Consider the following 12,391-nt stretch of genomic DNA (forward strand, 5'->3'; position numbering starts at 1 on the left):
AATGTCATGAGGGATTTCCTGGTCCACGCTCCTTCTGATTTAAGAGCAGAGCCTCAGTGCATGGACACCTGAGAGATCATTGCTCAGAATAATGCGATTCATTGCACAAAATAAAATACATGGGTTATGAGGGAAAGCAATTATATGTTGAAATACAGTTATCCAGAAACATGTGGGAGTTTGGGTGGTACGGGGATGTCAGGCAAATTCTCTGCCACGAAGCTGCCCATCCCTGAGGTGTGTTTGCATAGAGGAGCATGGTGGAGAATGCCTGTAATCCCAGTGTGAGGGAGGTCAAGGCAGGAGTTTGAGTCCAGTCTGGGCTACACAGTGAGAGCCTATCTCAAAAAGAATAGGGGTTGGAGGTGTGCCTCAGATAGTAGAGCACTAGCCAATGAGCCAAAGTGTCAGGTACCAAGTTCGAGTCCTAGTTGCATCTAAACTAAGGGGGAAAAAAGAGAGAAATGACCAACCCTTAAAAAAAAAGAATTATAATTGGATGGTGTTATAGTAATATATGTAGTCAATCAATCCCCTGCCCATTTCCTTGACCCATGTAGCACTCTCAGGTTTCTCCACATTGGCTGACCTTCTTGTTTTTATTATTCTTATTTTTGAGGCTTGAATCCAACTTGTACCTGTTCTGTCTCCACTCACATGTGGCGCTCTACCACTTGAGCTATGCCTCCAGCCTGGCTTTTTGTGGGAGATGGAGAAGTCTCAGAGACTTTTCCACTTTGGACTGGCTTTGAACTGCCATCCCTTAGCCCTCCGCTTCCCGAGGAGCCAGAAGGACAGGCGTGAGCCACGGCCTCGCAGCCCCTCCACCTTTCAAGACCCTGATTGTGATTGCTTCTAACAAACACATACTATTGGTGCAGATATAGGGCCTAGCAAGGTGAACCCCGCATTTCCGTGGTCCCTTTCACAAGTGTGAACCGCCCCTCTTCCTCAGACCCCCACCCCCACTCTGCTCCACTCCTTTCCCACAAGAGTCTTCATTGAGAAGTAAACAGAGGCAAGGCTTGTGCTGGAAGCTGGAGGTGATGGAATAAGAAGCACCCCACAGTTGGAGGGTGTGTGGGAAGAGAGTCCCTGGCCTGGGCAGAGACAGCCAGGGTGTGGCTGGGGAGGATGCCTGGGCTATAGATGACTCTGGTTCTTACAGTCCACACTCTGCTTTCTCTCTGCTTTGTTCTTACTCCCTTTCCCTCTCTTTTCTCTCTCTAAGATATAGCAATGATGGCTGCCCTTTATTGAGCACCTATTATGTGCTGTATACTTTTCTAAGTCTTATCCATTTCTTCCCTAACAAATCCTCTGGCCTGGGTGTGCATGCACGTATGCGTGTGTGTGTGTGTGTGTGTGTGTGTGTGTGTGTGTGTGTGTGTGTTGGTGGGGATTGAACCCAGGGTATGGTGCAAGCTAGGCCAGTACACTGTCACTTGCACTAACATCTCTAGCAAGCCTGGGTTTGTATTTGGGGAGAGGGTCTTGCTAGGTTGTGCAGGCTTACCTCAATCCTCTCAACGTCCCTGCCTCAAGCTTCAAGTGCTGGGAATACAGATGTGCATCACCATATCGGGCTCTGAAAAGACGTTCTTCACTAGACTTGCTACTTTGTCATTCTGCTGATATCTATCTAATCAGTCTGTCTTTTCATAGGCCTATATGCCTAATGTATAAGGCATTATACACAGTGTCCAAATATATATTATATATGTGCACAGCCCATGAGTGTAACTGGGTTTCTTCCTTGACCATCATTTGGGTTCTTCCAGTGTGGCTCAGCAGGTCTGGGCACCTGTAGCAAGGCATGGATAACGGTGATTTCCTGTCTTCTCTCTTGCAGTAAGGAATACCCTGTGGTTCCCCGGAGCACGGTGAGGCAGAAAGTGGCCTCCAACCACAGCCCCTTCAGCAGTGAGCCCCGGGCTCTGTCCACCCCGTCCAGCTTAGGGTCCCAGTACCAGTGTGAAAATGGCGTCTCAGGCTCTTCCCAGGACCTTCTGCCCCCGCCCAACCCCTACCCGCTGGTGCCGGAGCATGGCCAGCTCTACCACTGCACCAAGAGGAAAGGTAGGCAGGACTTCCTCCCCATCACTTCCTTGGGGGGTGGGGAGGGCTCTGTGTTTGTTTATTTAGAGCATGGAAACAACACAAAACCAAACAGAGACCACCAGAAATTTAAATTCTAGGGGCAAAAAGCCAAAGGCTTTTTCTCCAAGGCTCGGAGGGCCAGCCCCTTCCTTGGAGAAAAAAATGAGTGTGAATATCCAGATCTGTTTTCTTCATTTTCACAAGGCAAGTGTGCATGCACACCGCACACCACACACACACACATGCACACACACAGAGCAGTTTTTAACATTCAACATAAGTGACAAGGTGCTTAATGCATATTGCAACTTGACTTAAAGTACTTTGTGTGTGTGTTATGTGTGCACATGCACGTGTATGTGTGTGTGTTGGGAATTGAGCCCCCAGGCTTCGTCCATGCTGTGTGCACACAGCCCCGGTGTTGTGTTTTAGATCTCTCTTGTGGTCCTCCATCACACTTCATCCTTTAGCATGTAGGAGAGTTGCCTGCGGGGAGCAGGGACCAAGGCAGAGCAGACTTGGCTCATGGGAACTTGGGCTCTGTGTGGAGCTGACCATGGGTGGAGGGGGCAGCCCCAGTAGTGAGGCCAGAAACACCCCTGTTGGACTCTCAGTTCTGCTGTTGGCTCCTTGCCTGAGTTGCCCACTTGGCAAACAAGGACACCTGACATCTGAGCAGCACCCAGCCATGGCTGAAGAGGAGGCAGCCGAGCCCTCCAGCGGCTGTGTGAGCATCAGGGCAGGGCTCCAAATGGGGACACAGAGGGGCCAAGGTGACCTTGAGCATGTAACTTGGGGCCTTCAGAATCAGACAATCAGCAAATCCCTCCTTTAGTGTTTAGATACGTTTGTGGGATATGGACGCGTTACCTAACCTTTCTAAGTCTATGCTGGAGCTGAGGGAGAGAGCGCGGCTTCCCTCCCGGAGGTCTGAAAGGAGGAAGAGGCAGTGCGGGTCCCAGGCTGGGCTCCAGGGCCTTTCTGGGAGATAGATGCCTTGCCTCCAGATGGGCCCAAACCCCAAACTCCTTGGATCTCAGAGGCCTGAACAATATCATCCCAACACCCCCCTCGTCCCAGCCCTGCGGCCGGCACATCCGCCTCCTGGTAGCTGCTGGGGACCAGATGGCCTCAAGCAAGCCCCACTCGTGGCTAGACTAAGAGGCGAACCCTGTCCCAGGAAATCAGGGCCTGTGCACACACCCTGCCCCGGGCTTCCCTCCCAAGGGGCGTTCTCTGACCGAGGCCTTTAACAACTCTGTCCAGTAAACACGCTCACACACTCGGCAGAGGGGAAACTGAGGCTGGGAAAGGCTGAGAAGATGTCCCAACTTCTCAATGGCTGAGTGTGGACTCAGGCCTTGTGGAGCTTGTATGTCCCGCACAATCAGCCTCTCTTTTTCCTGTGACCATTAGTGACTCTCGAGATATTTCCTCTCACCCTGAAGATCAGTTTGGGGGGACTAGGTCAAACATTGATTAAGATCTCACCAGGTTTGAATTAGGGAGTTGGTCGATTAAATTAATACCAGACCAAAAAAAAAAGGAGGTGGGAGGGCGGGAAAGGGAAGGGGAAGTTAAAAAGAATCAAAGCGCATTTTAGATTCAGTATTTACAGCAGTCCCCTCCCTCACAGAGACACCGGGGAAGGAAAGGGGGGCTGTGAACACACAGCCAGTAAACCTCCTTGATGACGTGAGCGGTTGACTTTCCCCCGGCCATCGCCCCATCCGTCAGGGCATGTCCCTGGCTGGCTTGAGGCAGGAAAAAATCGGCAGTTGATCTTGCAGCTCTGTGCCCTTGGGCAGATTGCTTCTCCTCTCTGGGTCTTTGATGACCTTTTATTGTGCAAGGGAGGAGGAGGAGGAGGAGGGGGAGACTCCGAGAGAGAGAGAGAGAGAGAGAGAGAGAGAGAGAGAGAAAGAGAGAGAGAGAGAGAGAGAGAGATCCCACAGAAGACACAGCGCTAGCCACTGCCCCATGTGCTGTGGAGCTCAGCGTGTCGGCAGGTAATTCTGCAGTTGTCGAAAGCTGGCGATGGGATGTTCTCATGCATTGGCGATTGGCACGAGGTGGGGAGGAGGGGAAAATTGGAAGCTGATATCTGAAGAGCCGGTGGCAGAGAGGAGGTCAGAGAGGGCCCAGAAATGGAGAAATGCATGCAGGAAACCCCTTGGGTGGGTGAGAGCCACTTTTCTGCTTGAAGAGAAGGCTGCGAGCCTCCAGCTGGGGAGGCGGTAGGGGCTCAGGGCTGGAGGGGAGGCGGGATGCCTGGTCAGGGAGGACTTCCGGTGATGTGTTCTTACAGCGGTGGGAGGCTGCGGAGGGAGGACCCAGTCTGTGGGCGCCAGGGGGAGGCTCTTTGGTTAGAAGGGGCCACACAGCCTGCAGAGGAGCCAAGGACATGGGGCACCTATGGAGAGGCTGTGAAGCGGCCCAGCCCAGGGGGTGAGAATGCTGCAAATGCCTCGGGATATTGGGGTGTCCTGCGGGGACCGGTGAGGACAAAGGACTTTTGCAGAAGGGCATGCTGCTGACAGGAAGGCAGGTGTGCAAGCAAGCTGGGTAGCCGGGCTGCCCTGGTTTTTATTCCTTACGCTGGTCCTGCCCTTTGTTCTGATTGGTCAGAACTTAGGTTCATAATCTTGTGCAATTGACTAGTTTGAAAGGGGTTAAAAGCATAAACCAGCAACCAACCCACCTAGAACACCTGGCCAACACTTGCCAAGAATAAACCAATTCTTACTCAGCTGGTGCGCTGCCACTTGAGCCATATCTCCAAAGTCCCTAGAAAAACACTTCATTTTGATGGGTCCTGGGGCTTGAACTCAGGGCCTGGGCATTGTCCCTGAGCTTTTTCACTCAAGGCTGGTGCTCCACTTTGATCGACAGCGCCACTTCCAGTTTTCTGGTGTTTCACTGGAGATAAGAGTCTCACCGACTTTCCTACCCAGGTTGGTTTCAAACCGTGATCATCAGATCTCAGCTTCCTGAGTAACTAGGGTTACAGGTGTGAGCCACCAGTGCCAGGCTGAAAAACAATTCTTATAACAAGATGTGGCTAAAGTAAAATAGTTTCTTGACCAATGGCGGTTGCTTATGTCAAACAGCCACTCTAACAAAAAGCTTGTCCTACAAGGAAGTGCTGGAGAAAGTAGTAGAGGCAGACAGGAAGTCATCCTTTCCCACAGATAGGAACACAAGTCCCTGCTTCCCCGCCAGTCACCTGGCCTGGTGGAGAGGCCCACGGAGGCCCCTGGACTGGGCGGGCAGGGTGGGCTGTGCCCTTTGCCTTTGGGAGACCTCTGCCCTCCTCACCCTCTCCCACCCCAGTGCTGGGTGACAGGGAACATTCCAGCCACGCTCTGTGTGTCCCACCCACCCTGAGAGACAACAAATAGTCATTCATCTTCAGCGTCCACATGAGACTCGATAAGGAGTCGCAGAGGCTTCCTCCCGCTCCTGGAGAGCTCCATGGGTGGTTTCTCTGCCTCCGTGGCCCCTGCCGGCCCCGCTATCTGGTTTCCCCTCATTGTCTGCCTGCTGGCCCGGGAGCCAGGCCCAATGAAATGTCAAAGGGCCGGCGGGGCTGCGGCCGCCCCTGTGTGTGGACCCAAGCTGTCTCCAGACTATCTCTCCCCAATGGACGGAGTCAGAAAAGCTGGGAAGGCCTTTTATCAATGTCACTCAATCAAAGCCAGGACGCGGGCCTGGGACAGCACTCTGTCTGTCTTTCTTTCCCTGTCCCATTCCCTCCCGTTAACAGCTGAGACGATAGGAGAGGCTTTGCAGAATTGGACGTTCTGAGGGAAATCAGCTATTGATTGAGAGGCGGAGGGAGACATGGGCAGCAGAAAGAGGGCCCCAGGCTGCATTTTCTCGGGGCTCTGTGTGTATGGGGAGGAAGGCTAAGCAAATCAGTGTTCTGTCCCTCTTAGGATCTTTCCTGGAAGACTTTGATGGAGAGGAAGTACCCTCCCCTCCTCCCCGGGGGACAGAGGACCAGGTTGGGTTCTAGAGTTAGGTGCTTGGTTGATGAGTGGCAGATCTGGGGTGGGGTCCTCAAATGAATACAAACCATGTGAACTGGGTGCTGTAAGCCTAGGACAGGGAAGAGAGGGCCCTGCTATCAGGAAACACTGGCAGCTAAGCAACACAATAAATGGGCTGCTTCTGACAGTGGAGAGATGAGATTTCAAGTGAAGGTCTTCCTACAATACCATTTCAGTCTTTCTCATCTTAGTCTAAGTGAAAAGAGCATGGGAAAGATACCATTTACTCCTCTGTCCTTCCACATATCCATCAGCTCTCACATCCATCTACTCACTTATCCACCTATCCATCCATCTACCCATTCATCCATCTTTCCACTCATATTGCTCAACCACTTCTTCACTCATCCATCCTTCCACTCATCCATCCTTCCATTTATCTACCCATCCATCCACTCATCCATTCTTCTATTTATCTACCCATCCATCCATTCATCCATCCTTCCATTTATCTACCCATCCATCCACTCATCCATCTGCCAGTCTATCCATCCACTTATCCTTTATTTACTCATCCACCTACCTATCCACTCTCCCATCCATTTACCAATTTATCCACCCACCCACCCACCCATCCATCCATCCACTCATCCGTCTATCTACTCATATACCTTCCCACCTATCTACCCATTATCTATCTACTCATCTGTCTACCAACTCATCTATCCACCTGTCCACCCACCCATCCACCCATACACATACACACACTCACACACACACACACACACACACACACACACACACACTCATGCATGCATACATCATAAGGGTCAGGGCTGTTATCTTTCCATGTTGGCTGAAGAGGAGGAGCTGCTTAGAAACAGAAGGCCAGAGGCCATCAGCCAGGAAAAGCACTGTTCTAAGAGGCAGAAGGCCTGAATTACAGTCTCCCCCATCCCACTTAACTAGTGAGTGACTGCTTGCGGCTCTGCCTCCAGGGTCTCTATCTACAAAGACTTGCGTAAGGTCTTTCCTATAAACAGGCTCCGGACTCCATTGGCAAGGGACATGACCCCCTTGAGAATGCTGACCATATTCGTTCACTGGAATTAGTGATTTGCAAGTGGATCTGGGAGCTTTCCAGCTCTGGAATGCACCCAGATACCTCCTGGGACTGGATGACCTTCAGAGAGAGCCATCTGCCCAGTCTCCTGAGAGAGAGAAGAGGGAAGAGAGTCGGCCTAAGTTACATGGACAGATAAGCTTAGAATGGAGAGATTTCAGAAAGCTGAGAGCTGACTCATTCAGCAAGGAAGTTAGACAGAAAGCAAATGGCATTTACTATTATCTCAAGGAATCCCGACAAGAAGTTTGGGTGTGACCCCATTTGTAGTCGAGGACTGAGAGGGCAATGGTCCAAGGTTGACCCAAGGTCACAAGGCTCCAGTGAGCATTACAGATAGGACGATGCCTTAAAATGTGTATTCTGGATTTATTCCTTGAGCCACTTTATCCATAGTCAAAAAACTTGTAGAAAAACCCCAGGTGGGTGGTCAGAATCAAGAGGAGCTTCCTGTTACCCAGGAGACGCAGCTGGGTTCTGTATGGCTGGAGTGGTCAGGCTTACTCTGCACTTTATTTATTTAGTGCTGGTACTGGGACTTGAACTCAGGGCTTCCCACACTCACTTGGCTTTCCCCCCCCCCCTTTTTTTTTTTTTTTTGTGCTTAAGGCTGGCACTCTGCTACTGGAGCCACAACTCTACTTCTTGATTTTTGATGGTTTATTGGAGATAAGAGTCTTATAAACTTTCCTGCCTGGGTTGACTTTCAACATATGACCCTCAGATCTCAGCCTCTGAGTAACTAGGATGACAGGCGTGAGCCACCAGCGCCCAGCTCAATAAGCACTATTTAAACCCAAGTCTATGAATCATCTCCTCAGGAGACTTAACACTTGACCAAGACCCTTTTTCCCAGCCATGGAAAGTAATCACGACTCAACCAATAAAAAACAAGAAACCAATTCCTCACCAAAACACACCCAGAGATTACATCCAGAGCGTTGATTGTGGCTGATCTGGCATTTGGATCCTTGCTTTGGAAATTCTTTACAATGTGATGAGGGCTGAGAGGCATTTGAGAATACCCAGGTCTTACTTTCATCAATAAGCCAGCATCAAGTTTTTGTTAGGACTCTGTATCAGAGCTTCGGGGTATTAAAGACTGGAATGTATCATTTTACGATTTTCCAAAATATGTTCTGGTCTTTTTCTTATTATTCCTTTTTTTTTTTTTACTTGTAACAAATCTGGAAAGGGATCAGAAAGTCGAGAATGGTTTGTTTGCCTTTTTTTCTTATGCCAACGGTACCCTGCAGCTGTACTTTCTATTATTGAAAAAAAGGGAACACCCTGGTTAAATAAAAATCCTAAAGGTTATGAGTCTGACAATGAAACATTCAGATTTATGGATCGGATGTGTGGAAGGAAGAACAGGCAGGAAAGAACCACGGGAGGAGCTGGCAAGGGCAAAAGCAACATGAGTGTGGCAATGTCTTCATAAGCCCAAGAGAAAAAAACCAAACCCCAAAACCAAACCCAGCCCCACCCAGTTGTGAGGTGAAAAATATGGTGACTAGCTTATCTGGTCATCTTCAAACATCTGGGTGTAGGCAGAACACCTGTGACTATAGATGTCATTTTGTTTTGTTTTGTTTGGGGAGCAGGGAGGGGGTTTACAAATTTCTGGGCACACTGTGGGTTCCAGATGTGTTCCAGCAGAGGTTGGGCTAAAAATAATCTGGCTGGGGAGACTTCTGGTCTACCTGTGAGTGTGGCGTAAGAATGGCGGAATCGATGTCCTCCATCCGGGCTGGAGGGAGGAAGCCTGGGGACTCGCTGTTCACATGAATGACCGGCTGCAAGGCTGGTGTGTAAGGCCCACGCTCAAGCCATGGCAGCTGCCTTCCTCACAGCTTCAGAGAGGATGGAGGGATCTGGGGAGGTGCCCAGGGACAGGGTCACCTCTGCCTCTCGTTACCCTGTCACCAGCACCTAGCACACAGCCTGATTTCCTGAACATTTATCTCTTGGCAGTTGGAAGATGAGAAGAGAGAAATCTCTGGTTTGGAGGGTCAAATTCTAGCTAAGGAATGAACATGTGGGAAATGGCTAGGTTAGCTCTGCCTGGAAAATGGCGGGCTGTGTATCCTTTCCATGGTGAGTGAACCCAAGGATTATGTGCTCAGGGAGAGAATTCCACTCCCCACTCCCCACCAGGAACCACCAATAGGAGTGGGCAGAAGAGCCAGCCACAGAGCCAAGCCAGGCTAGGCTTTTTAGAAGCTAGGCTCTGTGTCTTAGTTGCCCTTGAACCCACTGCTCGGCACCAAGAACTAACTAGTGCCTAGAGGAAGAAAGGAATTTACTCTCCAAGAAGCAGTAATGCATCAATGCATACTGACCCAGAAAATACTAACTGGGTACTCAATTACACAAGGCATCAGGATAGAGGGGCTCATTTAGACAACCATCCATCTCTCCATCCATCCACTCACCCTCCCATGCAGCCATCCTTCTATCCATCTACAGCATGTCCATCCATCCATCTACCACGCATCCACCCATCAGCCATTTATCCATATACCGTGTATCTACCCATCCATCTTTCAATGAATCCATCCGTGTATTTATGTATTCACCCATCCACCCATCCTTTCATCTACCATCTGACTATCCATCCATCATCCATCTAGCATTTGTCCATCCATCATCCATCCATATATCATCTGTCCATCCATCATTCATTCATCCAGCACCCATCCATCCCTCCACCATCTGTCCATGCATCCATCTTTCTAACAATCCATGTATTTATCTATGTATTCATCCACTTATCCAACCACCCTTTCACCCATCATCCGTCCATGCACACGTTGTACAAATGTTTATTGCACATTCATTTGGTAGCTGGTCCGGCCTCAGGGTGTCTCTCTCTGTCTTAACAGATGAAGAATGTTCCAGCACAGACCACCCCTATAAGAAGCCCTACATGGAGACGTCCCCCAGCGAGGAGGACCCCTTCTTCCGCTCGGGGTACTCCCAGCCGCCAGGCCTGAGTGCCTCCTACAGGACAGAGTCGGCCCAGCGGCAGGCCTGCATGTACGCCAGCTCGGCGCCCCCCAGCGAGCCCGTGCCCAGCCTGGAGGACATCAGCTGCAACACCTGGCCCAGCATGTCCTCCTACAGCAGCTGCACGGTCACCACGGTGCAGCCCATGGACCGGCTACCCTACCAGCCCTTCTCTGCTCACTTCACCTCGGGGCCCCTAGTCCCTCGGCTGGCTGGCATGGCCAACCACGGCTCCCCACAGCTGGGGGAAGGAATGTTCCAGCACCAGACCTCCATGGCCCACCAGCCTGTGGTCAGGCAGTGCGGACCTCAGAGCGGCCTCCAGTCCCCCGGCAGCCTGCAGCCCCCAGAGTTCCTGTACCCCCACGGGGGGCCCAGGGCACTCTCGCCCCACCAGTACCACGCGGCGCACGGAGTCGGCATGGTGCCAGAGTGGAACGAAAATAGCTAAGAGTCAGCCTGTCTCCCACAGACACTTGTGAGAGAAAAAGAGAGAGAGAGAGAAGCCAAGAACACCTGGAAGGAGACTGTCCATCTGGCCCCAGAGCCCCAGGAGCCACAGGGCTGTTTCAGACACATCGAATCAGCCACTCCGGAGCAGAATTCAAAAACAGTTGCGACAGTCACCTCCTCTCAAAACTGCAAAACAAACCAAAAGAGATTAGTGACACCCCCACACCAGCCCCCACTAGCCTCAGCCAGCCACAAGCCTACCCTGCCTCTACCCCACACACCATCCCTTTCTTCCCCAGTTCTTTATTTTTCATTTTTTGGGGTTTCAGAACGTCTGGCCTCATTGAACGTTTTATTCTTGATTTGTAGTGGGGAATCTATCCTTGTCTTGATGTTAATGTTGACTTTGTTATATAATAAATAATAATATATATTTTTTTCTTTTAGTTTTTTTTTAATGGGACCCAGTCCATTATCAGAAGGAGAACTGAAGCAAGTATGTTTCAGAACATGTACTTGTGGGGTTCTCTCTTCCTGGAAACCAGCTCTCCCCACACCCCGACTTGCACCCACCATCAGCCTCTGAGAGCAGTACCTACCTCTGCCATGTGATGTTTTGACAAAGGGTCGCTGGGTATTTTCTTTCCTTTATTTTTTCTTTTCTTCTGATGACCCCAGCGTGGGGCGCTCAGTTTGCCTTGTAGTTAGGGATGCAGGCAGGATGCCCTTAGGATAGTCAGGCTCTATCTGAAATCCTGTCTCACCCAGCTCCCCTGTCCTGTCCAGCCATCTGTCCTGAAAGTGTCGGCCTATAGCTTCCTGTGCGGAAATCTCACTTGGAAAAACTTTAAAAAAAAAAAAAAAACATCCTGGTTTACACACACGCAGGCAAGACTGTGTTGAAGCAGCATGCTGGCCCTGTGCTGATAAATAGTTTTTTCAAGAAAGCCCAAATAAATATTCCTTGAGATAAAAGAAAAGAAAAAAGAAAAGCCAACCCTGAGCTTCTCAACGTCATCACCAATGACCATGAAGAAACAGGATGCTGAGAAAAACCGATGGTTTCGGAAGACGAGGCAGCCTTGCTTTCCTCTGTGTTGTCGAAGCCAAGATGGCCCCGGCCCCAGATGCTCAGTACTCTGTGTTACATGGACAGAGAGCAGAAAGTAAAACATTTCCTGTTCCTTTTGCTTTTTTGTTTTGTTTTGTTTAAATGTGTACCTAAATTGTAGGGTTCCTCAGATGTAATATTTTCCTGGTACTATTTATTTATAAATAGGAATTCTAATTAAATAATAAACAGGAACACTCAGCGTGGGAGCTGACCAAGAGCTTTTAATTTTATTGATACTCAAGAATCAACGTTGTGTTGTTTTTTTTTTCTCTTTTCTTCTGAATGTGCTTTGCTTTCTTGATTTAAGAAGTTGTTATTGTTGTTTGTTTATTTTTTTTAAACTGACCCTAATAAAGAGAACAGGGTAATTTGTGAGACAGAGTGTGTTCAAGTACGTGAGCGTGTATGTTTGAACGTGTGTCTTTATTCGATTTTGTCTTTTTATGTTGCTAAGGGGGTGGGAGGAGGGTGAGAATTAAGTACTCGTTCCTTATATTTGTGTGCCAATTAATGCCTAATAAATACTATGTGCTTAAAAAAGTACAGTGGACTTGAACATCCATTTTTTTCCCTTGTGCCTCCTATGAAGGAAAGAGAGGG

The 12,391-nt window shown here is 49.7% G+C and overlaps 1 protein-coding gene across 2 annotated transcripts in view; it reads left to right on the forward strand.

Moving 5' to 3' along the window:
- Tbx5 (T-box transcription factor 5) overlaps positions 1-12,286 on the forward strand; it is a 44,998-nt gene extending 32,712 nt beyond the window's left edge. For both annotated transcript variants that reach the window (XM_048340917.1, XM_048340918.1), the window contains exons 8-9: positions 1,853-2,079; positions 10,101-12,286. In XM_048340917.1, the coding sequence (XP_048196874.1) occupies positions 1,853-2,079; positions 10,101-10,675 (802 nt within the window). In that variant the 3' untranslated portion in view covers positions 10,676-12,286. The remainder of the gene's footprint in view (positions 1-1,852; positions 2,080-10,100) is intronic.
- The last annotated feature ends 105 nt before the right edge of the window (positions 12,287-12,391 follow it).

Source organism: Perognathus longimembris, chromosome 3, assembly GCF_023159225.1.
Source record: "Perognathus longimembris pacificus isolate PPM17 chromosome 3, ASM2315922v1, whole genome shotgun sequence".
Taxonomy (NCBI): Eukaryota; Metazoa; Chordata; class Mammalia; order Rodentia; family Heteromyidae; genus Perognathus; species Perognathus longimembris.